This window comes from Podarcis liolepis (assembly GCF_965112155.1).
Source record: "Podarcis liolepis genome assembly, chromosome: 4".
Taxonomy (NCBI): domain Eukaryota; kingdom Metazoa; phylum Chordata; class Lepidosauria; order Squamata; family Lacertidae; genus Podarcis; species Podarcis liolepis.
In genome coordinates, this window is record NC_139558.1 from 62,724,047 (window position 1) to 62,748,206 (window position 24,160).

Genomic DNA, 24,160 nt, shown 5'->3' on the forward strand with positions numbered 1-24,160 from the left:
AAAGCCGAAGGAGAGCTTAAGGATAGAGCAATTCAACCAAAAACTCATCATGTTTCTAGTTTAAAAATATATTCACCACCGAGTCTGTGATAAATTGAACTGTGCTGCTCTATTCCAAAACACAGCATGTTAGTATTAAGAGCCAGAAAATAATACAAAAGCAGTCCTGGATGTGAGTACGGTTTACATGCGAAGAGTTAATAAATTGTTAAATTTCTTACTTAGATTCTGACCTATACTTGCAAAGTATTTTAAAAAGGCACCATAAAAGAAATGCCATAAAATCCATAATGCCACAGAAATCCTAAGTCCACAGTCTGTCTCTTTAGCAGTTTTAGAGGCATTAAGGATGAAGAAGAAAGTCAAAGGGATTGGCCTGCGATATAGAAGTCAAATGAGTGGAAAATTCCCTCAACCATGGCTTTCGTTCAGAAATGGGAGCAGTATCTTGTTCAACCATGAAGTATCATGGGGATTATCTCTTTGAATGTTGTCGACTTTTTTTTTTAAACGGGGTTCTATACTCCAGTGCAGTTTGCCATAATTATTTTTCAGGTAAGCCATGGGGAGATGAGATGTGACTCAGATAATGCTATTGTTTTAGTCCAAAGGGGATTCTTGATTACAAAAGTGGCCTGATAGTGGGTGAAATGGAACATTCACTTATTTATAAAGAAGTTTGTTTGTTTGCTTGCTTGCTTGGTTGGTTGCAAAACCTTTTATGTCCTGAACTTCATATAGTTCTGATCCTCTTGGGTTTCTAACACAGGCAGCAAAGCAAGCATTAAGTTTTCATACTATATTATAAAACTTTGATCATTAAGACTTAACATAGCTTTAAAGGCGTTATCTCAGCTTTAATAACTTACTCACGTCCTTGTCATTTAAGCATTTTTTAGTTTGGGCATGTATATTCTAGCACCAAATTACAACCAATAAACTATGAAAAGAAGTACCAAATTGAAAAAAAAGGGTTTGATTTAACATTCAACAAAGACAACCCACATTATAAGGGTAGTATCACTTTGGTTATTATAATAAAGGCTGAGAAAAATAGAATGAACTGGGATTGCAGGGAAGGAAGCAATAGTCCCTGAGTGAAACTATCCTCTGCTTTTTATCAATGCTAATAGAAAACAGTACATTTTGCCTTTCTTGCCAGGCATAGAATATAGGTCAATCCAGACGATACAGGAAATGTGTTTGCATTTCTTAAGGAAAAATGGCAGCAGCGAGGTGGGGCTCCATTTCAGACAATGCCATGGCATGAAGAAGAGGCTTCTTCCCCATATGCCATTTTTTCTAATGAAAATGTTGTCCCTCAGAACTGCTTCTTTCACCTTCACTGGCATTAAGATTATGGTCTCTCTATGGGTCACCAGTCAGTGTTCAGTGAGCTAGGCACAATGGCAAAATGGTTTCTCTGAATAGAGTCGAGCAATAGACTACATGAATATCCTATATTTTGATAATAAATCCACAGTATCTGAATGTAATGGTGATTTTGAGCAATATGGCAACTCCTCACTTATATTTAAGAAGGATATAAATGTTCAGGAAAAATATGACTGCTCAATCAAATAAGGATATGTATTATACGGATTGTACTGCATTCTGCGCGTCTTAAATATATTGCATCATCAAAATTCATTTGCCTATATGTTATGCAACTAGAAGAATGATATATTCCCTACTGTGAAATATTCCCTACTAGGACTGTATTCCTACTTGGACTACTGCAGCGCACTCTGCATAGGGCTATCTTTGAAGATGACTTAATTAATCCAGAATGTGGCTGCTAGACTGATGACTGGGAGCAGTTGCCAGGACCACATAACACCAGAGCTAAAAGATTTACATGGGCTCCCAGTACATTTCCAAGCACAATTCAAATTGTTGGTGTTGAACTTTAAATCCCTACATGACTTCTGCCCAGTATACCTGAAGGACCATCTCCACCCCCTTGAGGTCCAGCTCCAAGGACCTTCTGGTGCAGGCATCCCCAACCTGCGGCCCTCTAGGTGTTTTGGCCTACAACTCCCATGATCCCTAGCTAACAGGACCAGTGGTCAGGGATGATGGGTATTCTGTCCAAAACATCTGGAGGGCTGAAGGTTGGGGGTGCCTGTTCTGGTGGTTCCCTCACTGTGAGAAGTGAAACTACAGGGAACCAGACAGAAGGTATTTTCAGTAGTTGCACCCACCCTGTGGAAAGCCCACCCAGCAGATATCAACCACTGGTTCTTAACCCCAGTCCTACTAACTCATATTCTTAGATCTGGTTCCCCCTTATGCTGGCAGAATTGTAAGGTATGAGGAACATATTGGCGTATGTGGTGGGGATGTGATTACATAAGTTTTGGAATCAGGTTGTAATAGAGATTGGTTTTATTGCTGGCAAACAGGTCACTTTGGACACTAAGCTATGTCTCATCCATTTTTGATGATACTATTGCTGACTTTACTTCTCAACAATTAATTCTATATCTATTGGTTGCCGCTTGTCTAGAGATCTCTCAAGGGTGGAAGGATACGTATTGTTATTCTATGGATCTATGGTTTAAAAAAGTCATGTTCATACTGTTTCTAAAAAAACCTGATTCATAAAATATCATCCTCTGACTTTGCTTCTGCTTGGGTGCAGTTTATGATTTATATGACCAAACAATCTCATGGTCAAGACATTCCCATTAAATTTGAGTTTATTTCACAACATTCATGAATATTTGGTATGTTTAGTACATATATGAGCCTTGTATTCCATTGCGGAATATATTTTATATGTGGAATATATTTTATATATATTCAGTCTTTTAAAGCTTTCTGTTATTATTGTGATTATTATTTGTTGTCATGACTGTTTTTAAGAATAGATCGTGTAAACCTAAAAAAAAAATCAGCTTGCTGCTGCAATCAAACCTTTGGAACTTTCCATATCACATGCCCATACTAGCATATAATGAAGTCAAGTTAAAATGACATTTGAAAGGATGAATTTGCTGTTTTTATTCTTCAAACCGCAGGCTTTTGAATAACTTTTCCACTATTCTCATGGATATGATATGTTTGAAATTTATTGTAACAGAAGCCTTATAATCAATGTGGAAAGGTTTATGCCTTGAGAAAACTAAGGCTTATTTAAAGAGAGGGCTCATACCAAAATCACAGAGCAGTAATTGGAATTGAACTTTGATGGCCTCAGAATCAGACAGTAGAGGCACTGAGGCAGCTGCATTTTCCCTTGTAAGTAGACCCATAATATAACCAACACCAATTGCTTATTAGTAGATAAAGGTGAGAATAACAAGCCTTTAAGAACACTAAGGAGTCTTTGGAAAGCTAGAACCTCAAGTATGAAGAGGTGGCAGGAAATAAGGTGGGACATAAGAAATCCCTGATGAGTAAAATGGAAAGCCCATCATTACTTTGCTCAATAGTCTCATCATTTGCAGAGCTGCATAGTGAATATTTCGAAAATGTTATAAATTTTACACAACTGCCCTCCCTTCTTAATTCAGAAACAATATATGTAATTTTAGGCTGGATCTAGACACATCAAAGAAGCATTTCAGAAAAATGCATTGTAACCTTTATAATGAGAAATCGTGTGGGCAAAAATGGAACTCCACAATGCCATCTGGTGTCACCGTGTTGTTGTTGTTTAGTCATTTAGTCGTGTCCGACTCTTCGTGACCCCATGGACCAGAGCACGCCAGGCACTTCTGTTTTCCACTGCCTCCCGCAGTTTGGTCAAAGTCACTGTGTTATATCGCATAAAAAACGCTTTTTCTTTACCAGTCTGAGTCCTTAGTTCCCAACCCACACATACAAACACAGTTTTTTATTACTGTTTCCACATTTAAAGTCCAGAATACATACTGAAACTTTGCCCACAAAAAAGAGAGATAAAGTCTACATTTAAAATGCTACTTAATTATTTACCTGTTTTAATGGAAGTTTTTGGTCACTAGATTCTTTTTGGGGGGGGGGGCGGACAAATAACTCATCTTCAAACTTTCTATGCATGAGAATATTGGCTTCCATCCATTTTTAAACAAAAATTGTCTGGGTTGAACAGCATTCCATTTGATCAAAAACATACCTTGGAACTCCTACCTAAATAGTTATGAATGACCATCAAGGGAGTGTGTGCAGGGTGGCATTGGACTCCTGGCTCCCCAATGCTGCTTGTTGCTGTCAGTTAAGGAGAGAGGGAAGCAGTGGGGAGCCTGGCACTGTGCAGAAGCAGTTTCAGGAGCACAGGATTGGTTGCACCTGCACAATGCCAGGTTCCCCACTGCTTTGCCCCTCCCCTTCTCCCTCTTTGTAATCAGTAGCTGGTATAAGATACAGTAGTGTATCTTACAAGTCCCTTACAAAAATGATATAGCAGAGCTTTAGAAGCTTGGATTTCATTCTGCACATTATAATTTTTTTAGGCATTCTAAGGCAGTGTTTCCCAACCTTTTTTGGGCAAAGGCACACTTGTTTCATGAAAAAAATCTTGAGGCACACCACCATTACAGCCCCGTGACGTCAGCGCGCAGCGTCACGCCGGGAGGGACATGAATTGCTAGCAAATTACATAATCACCTCCTTGAGGGCTGGCTAGAACCCCATTAATTAACAGCACAGACTCACACCATAGCCAAGACGAGGGGGGAAAACCTCAGTCATGCACAGTCATGCACATGTGGGGGCTAAATGAGGACGAAGACCGGGCAGAGAGCAGGGTTCAAATCACCCCACCTGGCCAGGACAATCCCTGGGTGCTCCCTTGGGCCACTCGCCTGACCCACCTCGCAGGGCTGTTGTTGCGAGGATAACACGGGGAGAACCACGCGCACCCCCGGGAGCTCCTTGGAGGAGAAAGCGGGCGATGAATGCAATGCACGAAATATATGAGAGGCGACCAGGTTTTGCAGGTGAGGGGCCCCCGCCAGCCTCCGCTTCCAACACCCGGCGCAACGACGCCGAAGTTTCCCCCCGGGCTCGGCTCGGGGAGCAGCACTGCTCCCCCCCGGCTCCCCTTCGCCCTCCCGGCTCTCTCTGCCGCCCACTGGGGACCCCCCTCACCTGCCAAGTCCGGAGCGCCGGTGGAAGTTGCATGCATGCATGCAGGGCGCCGCATTGCCATTGCATTGCACTGCACTCCATGCAACGCCTGCACGCATGCATTGCCTTGCACGCCCGCTAAGGGGTCTCCCCGCGGTCCGATGCGTCCCCTCCGGCGCGGATGCAGCATTGCAAAAATAAACCCCCCCGACGCAGCCCTACCTGGGGGGCAGCCTCCGCCGCTCCGCCTCCGCGGGGATCCCCGGGCTCCATCCTGCCGCCCGATCTCCGCGGGGGCGCAGGCAGGCTGCGCGGGGTCTGCGCGGAAGAGCCCCTGCCCGCCCGGCCGCTGCCGCTGCGCTCATTCCATGGCCGGGAGAAGAGCGCTTCAAACAAAACGCCCGGCCCGCCAGGCCACGCTGGGAAACATAGTTCGCGCACCCCGCGTGGGCGCAGAGCCCAAGGGTGAGGGGACTACGGATCCCGGCAGCCCCCGCGCCGGGGACGGAGGGGGAGAGGCCGGGTGCAGGGATGGAGGGACGGGTGGGCGAGCGAGTGAGTGAGTGGCAGCCGCCAAGCCTTGGCCGAGAGCCAGGAAGGGCCTCCCCGGAGGAGGAGGAGGGAGGCGCAGAGCGGGAGGGAGGGAGGGAACCCCAGGGGTCATCTAGTGACGGCGCCCCAATCGAAAATTTGACTTTTTTTAAAAAAAAATCTTTCGAATTTTTTAATTTTTCCCGCGGCACACCAGGCAACATCTCGCGGCACACTAGTGTGCCGCAGAACAGTGGTTGGGAAACACTGTTCTAAGGGAAAGGGCGGGGCATGGGTGGCACTGTGGTCTAAACCACTGAGCCTAGAGCTTGTAGATCGGAAGGTCGGTGGTTCGAATCCCCGCGACGGGATGAGCTCCTGTTGCTCGGTCCCAGCACCTAGCAGTTCGAAAGCACATCCAAATGCAAGTAGATTAATAAGTACCGCTCCGGCGGGAAGGTAAATGGCGGGAAGGTAAATGGCGTTTCCGTGCGCTGCTCTGGTTTCACCAGAAGCAGCTTAGTTATGCTGGCCTGGAAAAACTGTCTGCGGACAAACGTTGGCTCCCTCGGCCAGTAAAGCGAGATGAGCGCTGCAACCCCAGAGTCGTTCGCGACTGGACTTAATGTCGGGGGTCCTTCACCTTTAAGGGAAAGGAGTGCTTTGTTGACTTTGCAGTTTAGACATAATTGAGGGAAGGATCACTTTAGACCCAGTTTAGTTATAAGCATTCTCTGTCTAGAGCTGGTCCCTCTCTAGAGTTAGTCAAGGCATGGACTTCTTTTGGAAGGAATAGATAAGATCATGTTGACAACAAATTAGGTTTCCTTGGGTAATTTCCAGCTCTGTCACACTCAGAGCAAATCCACTGAAATCAATGAACTTGACCATTGTTTCCAAAGAGTACACTCTGATATGACTGACATTGAAGATCACCTACTGGAAAGTTTATGGGATATGGAGTGAAGTGCCCCAAAACCTTTGGTCATTCTTGTGACATTGGCAAAGGGCAGAAATATCAACCTAGGGAAGGAACAGGAGCCTAGGAAGCTGCCTTATAGCATTGCTCCATACAGTTCAATATTGTACACTAACTGGCAGAAATTCTCAGTGTTTTTGGACTAGTGTCCATCCTGTGTATGCTGGACGTTGCATTTGGGACTTTCTGCATGCAGAGAAGATGCTCTCCCCAATGAGATGGCCCTCCCCTAAATCCCATCACTATTAGTTTCTAGTTTTGTTTTTCATATCAACCTATTACTCAACTGTGGGGGGTTTTTAGAACTAGGGAGTTGAAATGCAATTCTATGGCGTCAAGTGAGTGAAAACATTTAATAGATAACTATACTATCCAGGCAATCTCATATGTGCTAGTCAGACTGCAACTGGGGCGGCTTATGTGATCTATATGTAGCAGTCCTTGTTTGTTTCTTTTTTAAATAGTACAGTATAAGATGCTTTGTATTACCTCTACTTAAGGTATATTATAATGGAGAATAGGTATATTAGATATATAGATGTAAATTCAATTCAAGTTATATGGAAGCAAAGGTCAAATCAGATTAGTGAATGAATATAACAAGTAAAACTGAAATTGCAAACAAGAAGAAAAATTGAAATTTGTTGAACACATTATTATCCTGTGAAGTCACATCCATCTTTGTTTTCTGGAAATCTGATTTGTTGGAGCTCTTACTGAAGATTTTATCAGTCTAAGTGAAATTTGGAGAGGGTTTGCCCATTTGTTTATCTGTCACTGTTACTGTTCCATGCTATCCCTTCTCTAACCCCATATCTCTTAAGATAATCAATCAACCTAGTCATTTGAAGCCTGATGCTGCAAAGACTCTCCTCAAGATGGCAGCAACAGTCTGCAACCAGTATATCAGCTATAGAACCAAGAATTCATGCTGCCTTTTCCTCTTGTGAGCTTGGTGTCTCACCTCATTGGCATGCCCAGCCTTTGCTTGATTACAGAATTATACTAACATCTGGAATATGGCAACTAATTCATACACCAGGCCAAGAAGATGTCCCATATGATCACCACCTTCAAAAATGCCATCCAGAGTGAAGCTTAAATAAATATCCCAGCTGCATCACTTTGTACCCTGATGACTTAATTAATATGAATGATGTGCACAAGGTAATAAAAATTACCCAAAAGGGAATCCACTCCCACAAGCTACACAAACGAATGAGATTTCTGCAGTCCTTGCAGATGCAAAAAAAGGGGGGGATTGTACAAGAAGAAATTATATACTTACAAATTATACACACAGTCCTGCTGACAGCAGTGATTCAGTAGTGCTAGGCAGTAACTCTGCAAAATCATTCTGGATAAGCAGTAGAATCAAGTGAAAACTTCCCATATTTATTGCAGGATCCCCCAAAAATGATAAGACATACTATATAGGCTGGTGGCTCTCAATCTTTTCAGACCTGGGACCTACTTTCAACCCAAATATGGATTTGATTACCGTTTTATTCTTAATTTTTGCCATATATTTGTATGGTGGTAGTGCTGGTCTTACAAACCAACTTAGATCAGGCCCCAAACTGGCAGTGGTTCCAATTTTCAAGTTCTCCATGAGGCAAAAAGTTTGGAAATCACTGGAATAAGAAGTTCTGGTTTAATACAAAAATAGGCATGTCTTATTTTTGTTTTGTTTTTAATAAAAAGAGGTGCCGGAACTCACAATGAACACCTCCCTCATTCTCTTAGAATGCAAATGGCGCCCACCTGAGAGGTGCCAGAACTGAGTTCCAGAGAGTTCTGGCTGAAAAAGAGCCCTGGACATGTCCACTTGATGTTGTAGGATCTTTGTTTGTATAAAAGTACTGAAGTCAAACTAACAAGCTATTCAGAGAATGATACACACAAATCCACTGAATATATGTCTTCTCATAATGGCATAAATACATTAAAGTGTAGGGATGGATGATAAATACCACAGTTAGAAATGTTCACATATTCAGTACCCTTCCATATCTCAACCCTTGTAAGCAAAAAGGAAAACAGCCCAAACAGCTGATTGGAGGTAGAAAATACCGTATTTTTCACCCCATAGTACGCACCGGCCCATAGGATGCACCTAATTTTTTGGGGGGGAAATAAAGAAAAAATTTCCCCCTTTATTTCCTCCCCAAAACCAGGTCAGGGAATCCAAACCAGGTCGGGGAACAGCGGGATGGCGGTGCCCTGCCTCCCTGCTGTCCCCCGAGCTTGTGGGGCTGCCCGATGTCTGCCCGAAGTGTGGGGCACTCTGCTTCAGCGCGCCCCGCGCTCCGGGCAGCAGGCTGCTATCCGCAGCCTAGGGAGCCCTGCGGGAACTCCTGCGGGCTCCCCAGGCTTGCTGATAGCTTCCTGAAGCCTGGAGAGTGAGAGGGGTCATTGCACACTGACCCTTCTCACTCTCCAAGCTTCAGCAAAAGCCTGCATTCGCCCCATAGGACGCACACACATTTCCCCTTCATTTTTGGAGGGGGGAAAGTGCGTCCTATAGGGCGAAAAATACGGTATATGGTCTTAAAGCACAATTCTTCACAGACTCCTTAGTGACTCAGATCACAAGGCCTACATGAGTGTAGTTCTCACACTTGCATGAACAATGAACACCACTGGGCAAATCATCCACTCATCAAGTAGTATCATTAAGTTAGAGACAAGGAAGTCAACATACTAGCAGAGGGATTATTCAGCAAACAATATTCTGGTTCTTGACAAGAGGAAGTCAAGTGATGCAACAAAATACTATGTGTCCAGGGAATAAAAGAAACAACAAAGCATGCAGGAAACCAGATAAAATTCCAGAGGAATGCCTAACATTATAGAATATATGATCAGTCACTTTCCATTGATGCAAGGTTTTGGTGTCCCTAATCAGGCAAATTGCATCTTGGGGTCACATTTTGTCATTGGAAAAAGGCCACATGTCATAAAAGTCATTCAATGAGTCAAGGAAAATTCAGAATGCATTCTGCAAGCTACCATCTGTACTCATACAGAATTGTAACATGAAATTTTGTTTTCTTCATTGAAACGTCTTACCTTTATGGTTTTCAACAGGCAGCCCATGGGTCACATCAAGGCCACAGAACTTCTGTCATTGTTTTCTTTCATGTTCCTGGTGCCAGCTCTTTTGGTTTCCCTCTTCTGGTTCGTAAGAGCGCAGCACAGACATCCGTGTTACCTTCTGAACTTCTCTGTGCGCTGGGCTGTTGTTTCTTAAAGGCTACGCAGTGATGGATATTAATAAATATCCTTCATCACTACCATATTTGTTTATCATGAAGTTTTATGGAAGCTAAGTTACTTTCCCAATGACTAGTTAATTCTAAGTGACCCATGGGCAATAATACTGCAACCAAATCCTTTTGTTTGAACCCTTGATTACTCCCAGTTGAAAAGACTGCTATCAGCTGGGCCCAGGTGGAATGGCTAATTGGGAATGCAAGTTAACTCTGAGAATACCTCCTCCCAGAACATTTACACAAAACAGCAGCTCCACCACATATGAAGCAAAAATCCCTTTTCTCCACAGCGCCTCCAACATTATGGTGAAACATTCTTTGCCATATCTCCTGTGCTATCTCAGAATTAATTTCAGAGTGGCCTCTTGTGTTTTCAGAGATGTATTAACCACTTCAGCTGTATTTTACAGACATTCCTAGGCCTGTTTGTATGTATTTATAAAAAGTGTGTACAATTTCATATTGTTGCACGCCACCCATATGGTTCCAAGGGTCCCAGGCACTTACCCGGAGTTCCTTTTGAAAATGAGACTGTGGTGTCTTTAGGATATATGGTTTATTTACACATATATGCAACCTGAGCCTATGATGGAGGGGTTCACAGCCTTAACACCCAAAGAGGGTATCATTTCTCCCATAGCCACTGCCTTGGATTCAAGCAGAAATCAGCCATGGCTTTTCTTTCTGCCCTTCCAGCCTGCAGCTTTTTGCACCCGCTTTCAGCTCACACAACAACAAAACTCTCTCCTCAAACTCCTGCTTATTCTTGCTAACTATTTGAGAGATAGAGTAGGGACCAAACCCAGCACAGGGCCTCTTTCCTTGGTTCTCTCAATAGTCCATCCCCTTTCATTTTGTTCTCTTAATGGGTCATTGCCCCAGGCGATTACCTCATCAAAATATAAGCCAGGCTAGCTTCTTATAACACTTGCTTGATTTAAAGGTTAAAACATGGGTAGGTAAACTAAGGCCTGGGGGCCGGATCCAGCCCAATCGCCTTCTAAATCTGGCCCACGGACGGTCCAGGAATCAGTGTGTTTTTACATGCATAGAATGTGTCCTTTAATTTAAAATGCATCTGTGGGGCATAGGAATTCACTGATTCCCCCCCCCAAAAAAAATATAGTCCGGCCCCCCACAAGGTCCGAGGGACAGTGGACCAGCCCCCTGCTGAAAAAGTTGGCTGACCCCTGGGTTAAAAGGTCTGGCACCCACAAACTCATAACAGTATAATAAAAATGTCTAAGTGGTTTACGCAATAACAAGTTTAAGACAAATCATTGTGAGGATGAGCACCAAGTCACTCTTGGCCTGCATTAATATTTTCCTCACACACAGATAGAAAAATGCAGATCAGTTCCCAGCTGTGCTCAGTTTTTGTCCTGTAAGCACATACTTAGCTTAGGATCTTGACATACTGGGAATTGATCTTTTTTTGCCATCTATGAGCTGTCAAACTTTTAAAGAGACTGTGGAAGGAAAAAAAAAAGACATGGCAAAGGAGGTGGGGAGAGACCTGACCCAGCAAACAGCTATAAGGCATCATCTGTAACGGATACACAAGAGCCCTCGATGCTGAACTGAAATCCCCAAATCCTCCCTCCCCTTTTTCATCTGCTTCCCACCCGTTTGCTCTCCCCTCTGTTCTCCCATCTGGTGGCAGCTGTGTAGATCTGACAAATGCTTGGAAACTTTCAACTCGGCATTCTGCTTTGCTTTCCAAATTCATTTACTGTTAACTTCTTAAAAGCTTTTCCCCCCAAAAGCAGTCACTTCAGGTGACATGTTTTCAGATTTCCCCGATGTTAAGGAGGCAACGTTGCTACTATTTATGTTACTTGCCCTCCCCTAATGCATATCTTTATTGCTTCCAGATTACACTGATCGGCAGGCACTTTATAGAGTAATATTCATAAATGACCCCATTGTTCAGCATGGTGCAGCCCATGCCTTTACTCATGGCAATAAATTCAATCACATTACTCTGGCCATGGCAGATTTACACTGGCTTCCTATCAGTCAACGCATTGACTTTTAAATTTTGCTCTGAGTTTTTCATTACCTATCTGAAACTTCCCTTTCACACCTATCAGAATTGGTCTCCATTTATAGATGCCCTCAGTTCTTACTTTCTAATAATAAATCTCAAATTCATCAACCCCCTTGTCAGGTCTCTCATCCATGGGCAACAGAGCATTCACCTGTTATGCCCCTGAGCTGTGGAATTCCCTGAACTGAACTCTCATCTCTAAATCCCCTGAGCTTTTTAAATCCTTCTTTGATTCTCACTTATTAAAATTTGCTTTTAATATTTGATCCACTGCTGACATATGCTGGAGGCTTGACTGGTATAAAAATTATTATTATTTTTTACTGTATAGTCAGTGAAATGAAAGTTGCTAGTGCTAAGTGTGTGTGTGTGTGTGTGTGTGTGTGTGTATAATGTATAACCTATATAATATAAAGACCTTTTTACCTCAGTGAAATCAAACTAACAACAAGCTCTGATGTAACATTTTGCTTCCATAGGGTATATGTAATGTGAAAATACTATGTCAAAATAAGATATCCATGCAACTTCAAATATTAGCTCATGAGTTAATACTGCTACAGTAGATTTATCGAGTAAATTGCCTGATTGATTCTCATAGAGCAAAGGCTATCCGGTGGATTCAAAATGTGAGGTCAGAACTAATCCTCAGTGCTTTGAGGTGATCCTGCAAACATGTGTGTGTCTAAAGATTACATACAGATAATATAAAGAAAAAGAATTTTAGTACAACAATATTTCTAAAATAGAATGATAAGTAGAATATTAATATTTAAATAATTACATCAGTGAAAAATATGACTTTACTATTCAAATGAAACATTGATAATTTTATAACATTAAGCTTCCCCCAACAAAAAAGATGGATTTGCAAAATTTTACACTTTATTATTCCAATAAAAGATAAACTCCTTTTTCTTGATAAATTTATTTTCTCATTGCCTATTAGTTGAGTTATTTTTATGATTATCTACATTCATCGTTGTTATTTTTAGCTTTCATTCAGAGCCTCATTTATATACATACATAATATACCGTATTTTTCGCCCTATAGGACGCACTTTTTCCCCTCCAAAAATGAAGGGGAAATGTGTGTGCATCCTATGGGGTGAATGCAGCCTTTCGCTGAAGCCTGGAGAGCGAGAGGGGTCAGTGCACACTTCGCGCAGCTCTCCCATGGCTTGCAGATAGCAGCCTGTTCTGGGGGCTGGGGTCAGGGGAAGCTCAGGCTTCCCCCGCCCCAGCCCCCACCTGAGGGGGAAAATAATTTCTTTATTTCCCCCCCAAAAAACTAGGTGCGCCCTATGGGCCGGTGCGCCCTATGAGGCGAAAAATATGGTATTTCTCTTAAAAGTGAGACACAGAGAACACCATCTACTGACAACCTTGATTTAAGGGCAGGTTGGTACATGAGCATAGCCAGGGGAGCGGGGGGCAGTTGCCCCCCTAATTCAATAAAAATCAATACAACCATGAGGTTCTGTCCCCTAACAAAAGCTTGCCCCCCCAAAAAAAAATCCTGGTTACGCCCATGGGCTGGTATAGGAGAAGACACGCCTACAGCTTAGGGCTTTAAAGGCAAGCATCTTGAACTGGTTCAGTTGTGAACAGGAAGCCACTGCAATTTCTTTAGAAGCAATGTAAAATGGCTTTATACAGGTAAACCAGCCAGAATCCTGGCAGCTGGAGTTTGTATTAGTTGACCATTTTCAAGGGCAGCCCCACATAAAATGCCTTAGAGTAAGCCAACCTAGAGGTTATATTCCTGATAAGGAATCAGCTATGGAAGAGGAGATGAAACCACCTTCTTGTATTTTTCTGGATAAATTTCTACATGAATAGTCTACAGCAGAAGCCCATTTTGAGGAACTGTGTGAGATGGATTCAGGACATAATAGGAAAGTGTCTACCCTTAGGAAGACCAACTGCAGTTTGAGGCTCAAGGTTAATATCAGAGTACAGTGTTCTATGAAATTTAAACAGCAGGTGAAGCACAGCAGAATGCATTTTTAGATAGTAGGGTTTTCCTACTCCCTTAAGCCTGGCTTCTTGAAGGAGCTGCTTTTTAAGATCTCCTTAGAAAATGAGTACAAACTGAAAGTAAGTTTTAGTAATTAAATCAAGAAATGCACAGCTTATTTCAATAAAAAAGAATTCTCATAGAATATATAGGTAAAATTCAAAGCGTTTGAAAAATTCTTAATGTTATCCTCATTTTCAACATAAGAGCAGTAAAATATTTTAAATGGATGACTCCTGATTAATGGAAAGCAAAGTAGGGTTGAAATGTAGTGTCCAGTTGGGAGCTGGCTCTTCTAAATTCCTGAGGTTCAAATCTCAGCTAGACTCAGATGAAATCTCATGTTATCCTTAAAAATAATCCATTTCTCCTAGGAATAGAGCAGAGCTAGGGAAGCATTTTATGCCTGGCAGGCCAGATAGAAAAACAGCTACCCTCTATGGAGGCCACTTTTGATAGATGGGTGGGTCTACTTGATTGGCAAATCACCTGATCAGATTTGAACCCCAGTTCAGCCCCATTTGGAGCTGAATTAAAACATAGAAATATCAGGAACCTACTCTCAGCTGTTGATCCTGATTGTTCCTTGGAAGTGGGGTTTGCATTCAGCCCTGTTTAAATTCAGCACCAAAGGCAAGTCCTGCTGCTTTCAGCAAGAATTGAGAGCTTCCAATCAGAGTTCCTGCGTGGATCCGATCCTGCTCAAACCAGTTGACTTGCATTTGGCACCAAATTTAAACTTCATAAACCAAGTCCTATTGCTAAGGGGCAATTGGAAAGGTACTCTTGCACTCTTGATTGTCCCTTAGCAGTTGTGACTTATTTCTTAGCAGCTCTGGCCTTACCTGTCCTACACCTGCTGTCATGATTTTAGGTGAGTGACATATAGGAGTGGCTTGCCAAAAATAATCACACAGGGCAAATTGGCCAGCCTGGTGGGGATAATTTGGCCCATGAGCTGGAGGTTTCCCAATCCTGGACGAAATGAAGACCATTTTAAATCACTTCCTCTGGTGACTGTCTCTACAGGAGAAGCCATTTGTGTTCAACAACTCACTAAACACATTTGGAAATGTCCTTCACAAGAGCTAAAAATGAAAGTCTGAACTGCTATGCAGAAAACTACTTAACTTGCACGCAGAGGCCGCCTGCACAAACTATTCATTACTAGTAAGCGTATCATTATTTCACAAATAGGATTTCTCAGATATGTTAGTGAATAATGTTATGTAATATGGCTCTGAGAAAAGACAGCATTTGGTTACTCAGTCATTTCTTCTAGATAGTTGTGAAACAGGTGTATTTTGCTGGCACAGACTTCCTTCCTTCCATCTAAACCTGTAACAATCTGGTATTGGCTATGTCTCTCAAAAAAGGAGTATATATTGTGCAATCCAATATTGTATTTATCCAGTACCTCTTACTTTTATTCATAGTTAATTTAAATACTTTAGCCTCAAATCAGCATCAGGAGTCATGTGTGTGTGTGTGTGTGTGTGTGTGTAGACGATTAACCATGACAAGTTTCAGTACTACCACTACTACTGGTGCTGCTAATAACATGCATTTTGATGCCAGCTTTCTATCAACAAGCTAACAAAGACAGCTAATAAAAAGATAGCTATAAAACATCAGATCACAGAATATATTACACCTGGTGAAACTAGGTCAGAAAAGAATATATTAAGAACATCTATATACCAGAAGCATTAAAAGAAGAAAACAAAACAGGAAAATAATTTAAAACAACAAATAGCAGCTGAATCACTAGACCACAGCAAGCAATAAACAGATAAACTATGCTATTTCACAATCTCTTATGGGTTGTTCCCAAAGGTGGCAATAGCCCTCTTCAGGAATTCACATCAAGTGTGAAGTAAACATACAAGGGAGGTTTGGGGAATAGCCTAGTCATTCCATCCAATCACTGTTCTCATCTCCCCCCATAAACTGGGTCTCAAGTTGGAAGACTTGCGTGGAGAGTTTCTCCAAGTACATATCTTAGAAGCCTTGAAAATCGCAATTTGCATGTGGTCAAAACGTAAACTCTAAAACAATGTGTAACATGGTCAAGAAAGCTTTGGAGCAGGGTTTTCTCCACCATTGCTGCAGCCATGGTCTTTTTCATGAAAATAAGTGGTTTTAGTTTGCATGAGAGGAGAAGGAGTATCAAACATCTTCTGGTAAGCTAGTTATGGGCAGACATAAGGTGGAGATTGTAATTGGAAGGATGACATAAGAATACCTCATGAAGGTGAGTGTTCGGTTTGCTGTGTGGTTGATCTGTAATGTAGTTTGCAGCCCTGTGCAGCTGCTTTGAAGTTTCAAAAATCCAAAACCAGAGAAGTTTGGAATCAAAACTCTCTCACACTGTGTTTTGTTTGGGGGCACAGAGTACCCTGACAGATCTGAGAACTGCAGTGAGTTTCCTGTCATGTCATAGATGAGTTTGAGTATGAGTTCATCAGATACCTGGCAACAACAAAAATGCTCTGTCTTACAAAATAAGATAGAAAAGAGGTGAATACAGCCAAAACAAATAAACCAACAGCCAAATAAATCTCTTAGAAATCTTTCGCTGAAGAGTGTTAGACGAATACAAATATTTCACAGGACAGCTTTCCTACTGCATTCCAGCTATAAGAATTTAGCTTCCTACTGTCTTTGGTCTAGACTTCAACAGCAGAAGGAACAGCCTGCAAAATTGCTATGACGTGTTTCTGCATTCATTCTGCTAAACTGCCTACCTGCTGTGGAGGTTTAAAAGTGATTGTACCTTCCTTTATTCCACCCATGTTTAGATTAACCAAAGAATCCTGGAGCCACAGATCATGTTTAAGAAAAATTCAGGGAGGTGGGGTTGCTCAGGTTTTCAGCAAAACCATTTTAAGATTGTTTAGAGTGATTTTTGTTTTGTTTTGTTTTTTAAAAAGCAAATGAACAAACAAAAGGAAACATATTGGAATAAGCTGCGTCGTCTTAACAACACTGTCAGACAAATAAAAAGACAGGCACTTAAATAGCTCTGTTCCACGGACAATACCTGCTTAAAACAATGCAGAAAATACAGACAGTTTTTAACACAATCATTTTCCTTCTTGCCGTGGCTAACAATTCTATGATAATTTGTGTGGCAGGCGGTGGGATGAATTTTTCTCCTGCAAATATCAAAAAGAAAAGAGGGAGCGGGTGCAGGGGTGTATAAGGCAACAGAATTGCAATGCAGTCTTAACCTCCTGATTTATGTTTCTGAAGGGGATGAGGATATGTTGGAGGTAACCCTTTGGGTGTGGGTGGGTGGCTGTTTTCGGGGGCAGGGATGATCCAGCACTGCAGAGAACCCTTGCTGCAGCCAGTTGTTTTCCCACAGTGGTAGCCTGCAGAAACCCCCAAACTGAGACATTTGGGGTGAGGAAACTGCATCAATGGATCTGGATCTACTGGACATTTGTTCCTGTATATAGATTCTAGCCATGTCTGTTGGATCCAAAGTCCCACACTTTGGCCCAAACCTTCAGGTTCCACAGCTGTGCCAGCCTGGAGACAGTGAAGCTATTTAATTATTATTATTATTATTATTATTTAAAAAATTACAGAGCTTCAGATGCTGTGGTTGTTCAACCACCATTCCTCACTGCTCACTAGATGGGGTTAGGAAAGCACTGTTAACAGCTGAAATGGAGACTGAGGAAAAGCTCAATAATTGTCTTGTTGCTTTTTCTAGAACTCTCGCCAGACAATCTCTTGACTATATTGTGCTTTGAATACTGGAAATATACAAGATCTCATGAGCACAAGTGCCACATTGAGAAAGATGTATGGACCTCACACAGCTAACGGGAGTGACAAGTATATACCGTATTTTTTGCACCATAACACTCACTTTTTTCCTCCTAGAAAGTAAGGGGAAATGTCTGTGCGTGTTATGGAGGGCATGCCTACGGGTGGCATGCCTACGGATTTTCCTCCTCTAAAAACTACGTGCGTGTTATGGTATGCTCTAAAACCGATGGTTTCTCCCTTTCACAAGTACTTCTGATGAATCTCTGTGGCTTAACACGTTAGCTCCATGTTAGCTGATACGCTATGCTTAAACATTAGCCTTAACTTGCATTTGGTAAACACATACAATCACTTTGCAGCACACATTCCTGAATTAGGCCATGTTCCCTAAATTGAAAAAGTGAATCTAAACTCTAAGAGTATGAACTTCAATGTCAAGCTGTGAATCTAAACTTTTAAAAAGTAGAAACAATTAGTAGACTCAATTTTAGCCGCCTGGAGGTGATTAGGGAGGGGAAAAACAACTAGAGCAAATAGAAAGAAAATCACCATGAACTCCATTAGGGGCAGATTAAAACACTTTCACATTACGTTTTCTGTCTCTGTCTCTCTCTGCCTGTTGCCATATTAACCATGAGAGACCCAACTCAGTGTGTTGCAGCAAGACCCTATAAGCACCATGCATTTGCAAAGATGAAAGGTGGAAAAGAAACAACCCAATAACCACTAGTATTTTTCCCTTCTAAAGATACTTGGGTCCTTATAGTTAATTTTAGATGAGTCTATACCCCTACCCAAATCAGCCCTTGTTGTTGTATAATCAACTCTAACAAGGACTGCTGTTTTATATTATGATGCTCTGCACAGCCAGGATGGCTTTCATAATTCGGGATTACGCTTGGAAAATTGAGACACTTGGAGGGCATGATATAAGGCTTGAGATGTTTTCTTAGAAATAAGTCCCGCTGAGTTTTATGAATTTACTCTGAAACAAATATGCTTATCCCTGCACAAAGGCAGAGTAATACCATATCAGTAGCAGATACACCAAGATCAATGCCAAAAAAATGTAATCTCAGGTGCCAGCAACTGATCCCACAAGATTAGACAATATTTTAGTTGGGCATATCACCTTGGCTCTGTGGTAATGGTGGCATAGGGGGGAAGTGGTTTTATCCCCAATGTGCCTGGCAAACTTGTCACAGCAGGCCAGAGTTAGCATATGCATAGCCAACTGAGCAGGCAAACAGGCCATCTGGTCACACTCTTCTCCACTATGGCGTGTTATATTTCTATTTTATTACAAAATATACATTTATACATATAAATTAGAATGCAAATTAATATGTTTGTGCTCTGCTTCCCTCCTCCTGCCCGCCGCAATGCATTTCTTCTTTTGGGGTAAACCACATCTAGTCACCCTAATTATACCCTGTCCTGCTCTGCTCCTGGTTCTCTTAATGGCAACAAAGCGAAGCTTAAGTTTCCCATGAGATCACAATCACCTTTTTGTACAAAATCTACTTTTCCTGGGCTTGTTCCAGGTTTGTTAATACATGTAAAAATAATGAGTTGATGGCTACTTCTTGTTCCAGTTGCTTCTCAGAAGCCTGATGAATTTGTAATTCTCAAGGCCTCTGTTGAATAGTTTAATGTGTCAAATGCAATCAATCTATTGTATGTTAGCAGTCATGTATAATTTCATTAGGACCAACTAGAAAACCCAAGGGAACATCATGTACAAACTGATCATCTCCCATAAATAACTTGCCACAGGTTAGTGCATGGACATTAAGGATCTTGACATCTTAGACTGTTCATTACCAGATTTTAAAGTCAGGAGCTATTACTTCTTTTAAGTGCCTTAAAAAACACCCAGTGCCTAAATACATGGCTGTAGCTAAGTCTTCAAAAAATGTATTTTATATATATGTATGTGTGTGTGTGTGTGTGTGTGTGTGTGTGTGTGTATATATATATATATATATATATATATATATATATATATATATGGAAAAATTACAAAAGCTACATTTGAAACTCATTCACCCAAATAAATGATTAAAGGGGAAGGAAAAGAGAGGAGAAACCTCAGCCCAAATGTATTTGTGAAACTTTCATTATTGCCACAAATAATTAGCACACGCAAAACTGGTCAAGGTTAAAAGTAATAGAGAAGCTATTCATTTAGTAAACCAGAGTGGATGGTAAAATGTAATTATCACAACAGCAAACTTTACTAAGGGGATAACTGTCAGAACTGCTACAGTAAAAGGTCTCTGCAATTTTAATCCGACAGGCTAAGAGTTCCCTGGAGAAAACCAGGCTTAATAAAACCACAAATGTAAGAGTTCTTTTCAGCCTCCATTCCCTGCTGTGCCCTCCTATAACAGACTTATAATTATAAAGCAAATTAAACCAACTTGTTTGCCATACTGACCATGTGTAGAAAATGAACAATGGTTTCACTTGGGTATTATTTTACTAAATAATTAGATCATGGGTTTTTAGAGGATGAATTATGTTCTGCTTACAGGGTGAACCACTAAAGCAGATTTTTTGACGGCTTCCTTTTTGTGTTCTTTGAACATGGAAATGCTTCTAAGCTTACTTTCAGTAAATAATTTTAAAAGAGAATCATAACAAAACAATGCATTGCGTAATCAGTTCTCTACCCACAATATATCTACAGTGTCCACAGTAACATGCAAAACGCTGTTAAATCAAAAGTTCGAATTTGTGGGAAGCAACTTTCCTAGTTTAGAGTTCCTGAGCTATGTTCAAAAGCTTGTTGATGTTTAAGGCCAAGAACGTAAGGAGATCCCTCTGGATCAGGCCAGTGGCCCATTTAGTCCAGTATCCTGTTCTCACAGTAGCTAGTCAGATGCCTATTGGGAGCCCACGATTCGTAGCTTATTCACAGACTTGTATATAAAGTTGCCAGACCTCCAGGGTTGACCTGAATTCTCCAGGTTTGCCTGGTTCTCTCCAGGTGGCAGGTGGAGGATTTGAATCTCCAGGTGGGCAAATGTGCCTTTAATTTTATTGATTTATTAAGGAGACTGTGCATATAGCTTGCAACATTAGTCCAGCAGGAGCTGACATCAAATTATACCTAGATTCTCTAGGTAGCCCGCCCCCCTTTATCCCCTCCTCCTCTATTCTCATAAACCTCTGCCTCTACAGCTCTGTGGGTTGGGCTCAAGAGAAGGGTAGGGTTATGAGTTTGCATGCACATCTGGTGTGTGGTGCTGGGCTGCAGAAGCAAGCAGAGCACATGAAGAGCAGCACAGGGGGCTGCCTCCAGCACTCGCAGCAACTCCTGGATAGCCTTTGTTCTTTTCAAAAGTGTTCGAGGAGGTGAGGAGTGGAGACTGGAGGACCTGGACTGCAGGAAGTATTTATTATTTACCTGGAGTGGAGACTAGGTGGATCATTTCGTTGTGGTGGTGTGGGGGCAGCCTCAAAGGCACAGGAAAATAACATAGTCCAATTTGGAATGGGCATAAGAAATCACTTCATGGACATCAGTCTGTGCCTTGACATCCTGACTACGAGTATCTCCATCTAAAATCACCATGCTAGGCTCCTCTCTTCCTACAACAGTCTTCTCAAGAGGTGCCTGGCCTGGTGGCCTTTAAACCCTTCTGGCTAGATACAAGTCAGCCCGATTAAATTTTTCTTGAGAAGGTTCCCTAAGCAGGTGGGAAGAAATGGTCCTCTCAGTTTAGTGGAACATGGGAACACCTGCTTTAGATAACATTTATATATTTTCAGTCAGTGACGTATTTGCTTATTTGTTAGACCAGTTTTTCATTTGAATGACATGCTGTCCATGACTGTGGTTAATGCTTAATGTGTCATGCCTAATGACATCATCTGTGAAGTCACCAGGGGCTCCTCCCATGACGTCACTGGGTCCTACTTCCATGGCATCACCAGGGTCTGACCCTATGTCTCAGGTTTGGCCCCTGACCGGGCAACCCTATTTGTATATTACTCCAGAAAAGGCAGTTAAGAAACATTTAAATAAATAAGTAAAATAACTGCTCATCATTGTAATTGCCCCTCCGCCTTACTACAGTTGGACTACAGCAGAGAGGAGTCTGGAGACGGGATAACCTTAGGCTTGTTCACCCATTTCACTGAACATAGGCATAAGCTGTCTATACACACAACAAGTGTTTGCATGAAAGAGTTTATTTGTACAGCTCAGCTATTATTTATACAGACTGCATATCCATTGAATCTCAGGGTTCTTTGCAAGGAACATTTAGAACTGCTCTGTGATGTGCGAGTATAATTTGCAAACAAAGCGCACACCACTACACTAGACCTGTGCATTTTCTTGCTTTGAGTCACAGTCCATGACATTTAGAAGCCTACATAGAGTTGGAGAAAATCCTCAAAACTGGGAATTTGACAGCACTAAGGCAGAAGAGTGTTAAGCTTCACACAAGAGGCACCAAGAACTCCAAGAAAGCTTTATTTGGAGTATTAGATATTAAAAACTAAGAAGGCATGGTGGGAGGGGGAGAGACAGGAGTATTAACACAGCATAACAGGCCTGCACACCCCAGGAGACACCACAGACCTTTCAAACTCTGCAGCTTTAGGACTGATGCAGTTTTCATTAGTGTAGATTTCCATGTAGAAACTTGCATTATTATTTTTTTTGCTAGGAAGGATGTGCTGTTGAAGAACTAAGCAACTTGCTTGAACATCAAAAGTCAAGGGTGTGCCCCCCCCCCATGCTTAACAACTTCAGAAGAACAAACATGGTCAAACTTGAAGCTTTCACTGTTGGGCCGTATTGCTGTGATTAAAATGAATTGCCTAGAATTCCAGTTACAGATAGGTAGCCGTGTTGGTCTGCCATAGTCAAAACAAAAAAATTCCTTCCAGTAGCACCTTAAAGACCAACTAAGTTAGTTCTTGGTATGAGCTTTCGTGTGCAAGCACACTTCTTCAGATACACACACAGATACATATCTGAAGAAGTGTGCTTGCACACGAAAGCTCATACCAAGAACTAACTTAGTTGGTCTTTAAGGTGCTACTGGAAGGAATTTTTTTGTATTGCCTAGAATGTTATTTTTGTTTCAAACATTGCAAATTGTGGACAAAATGGACTGTTTCAAGAAGTGGCAGAAAGATATTTCGAAATTTGTCTGGCAGGGCAAGAAACCCAGAATAAAATTTAAGATTTTAACTGATACAAAGGAAAGAGGGGGATTTGCCCTGCCAGACTTTAAACTTTACTATGAATCAGCAGCTTTCTGCTGGTTGAAAGACTGGCTGCTTCTGGAAAACACAGACATTTAGGATTTGGAAAGTTTTAACAATATATTTGGGTGGCATGCATATCTGTGGAACGCAAGGTTAAAGCGCATAAAGGTTTCAAAAATCATATTGTCAGGAAAGCATTATGCAATGTTTGGATTAGATATAAAGACCTATTGGAAAATAAAATTCCAAGGTGGCTGTCGCCAATGGAAGCTAAGGCCATGAAAAAACTCAATATGGAGGCCAAATGGCTGAAATATTGGGAAATTTTGGAACAAGAGGGAGATAAACTGAGATTGCAGAGTTTTGAGAAATTAAAAGACAAAGTGAGAGATTGGCTCCATTATTACCAAATAGTGGAGGTTTTTAAGTTGGACAGGAAAATTGGCTTCCAGGTGGAAAAATCAAAATTAGAAACAGAACTGTTAGAACCCAATACTAAGAACTTGTCAAAAATTTATAACTTGCTGTTGAAATGGAATACACAAGATGAAACAGTGAAATCAGCTATGATAAGGTGGGCACAAGATATTGGTCATAACATTATGTTTGCTGACTGGGAACAGTTGTGGACCACCGGTATGAAATTTACGGCATATAATGCCTTAAAGGAAAATATTATGAAAATGATTTATAGGTGGTACATGACCCCAGTCAAGCTTGCAAAAATTTACCACTTACCTGATAATAAATGTTGGAAATGTAAAGAAATTGAAGGTACTTTTTTTCACCTCTGGTGGACATGCTCAAGGATTAAGGCTTTCTGGGAAATGATATATAATGAAATGAAAAAGGTATTTAAATATACCTTTCCTAAGAAACCAGAGGCCTTTCTCCTGGGCATTGTCGGCCAATCGGTGTTAAAGAAAGACAGAACATTCTTTATGTATGCTACAAGAGCAGCAAGAATACTCATCGCAAAGTATTGGAAGACACAAGACCTACCCACCTTGGAAGAATGGCAGATGAAGGTGATAGACTACATGGGATTGGCAGAAATGACCGGCAGAATCCGAGACCAGGGAAAAGAGACGGCGGAGGAAGATTGGAAGAAATTTAAGAACTATCTTAAGAAATATTGTAAAATTAATGAGTCTTAGAATGATGTGGTTTTAAAAATTAAATGGAGTACAGCTGTAAAGATTAAATTAAAAGAAAAGAAAGGATGACAATTAGATAAA

The 24,160-nt window shown here is 41.5% G+C and overlaps 1 protein-coding gene across 2 annotated transcripts in view; it reads right to left on the minus strand.

Annotated features, from left to right (window-relative positions):
• The window catches only part of LOC310704781 (uncharacterized protein), a 240,754-nt gene that overhangs the window by 205,994 nt on the left and 10,600 nt on the right, over window positions 1–24,160 (minus strand). The window contains exon 3 of one of the 2 annotated variants that reach the window (XR_014524983.1): window positions 9,638–9,742. Coding sequence is in view for 1 of the 2 variants with exons in the window: in XM_083498764.1 (XP_083354890.1) it covers window positions 9,638–9,664 (27 nt within the window). In the remaining variant the exon portion in view is untranslated. Of the gene's footprint in view, window positions 1–9,637; window positions 9,743–24,160 lie in introns of those variants that run through there. The other variant, XM_083498764.1, reaches the window with a different exon arrangement.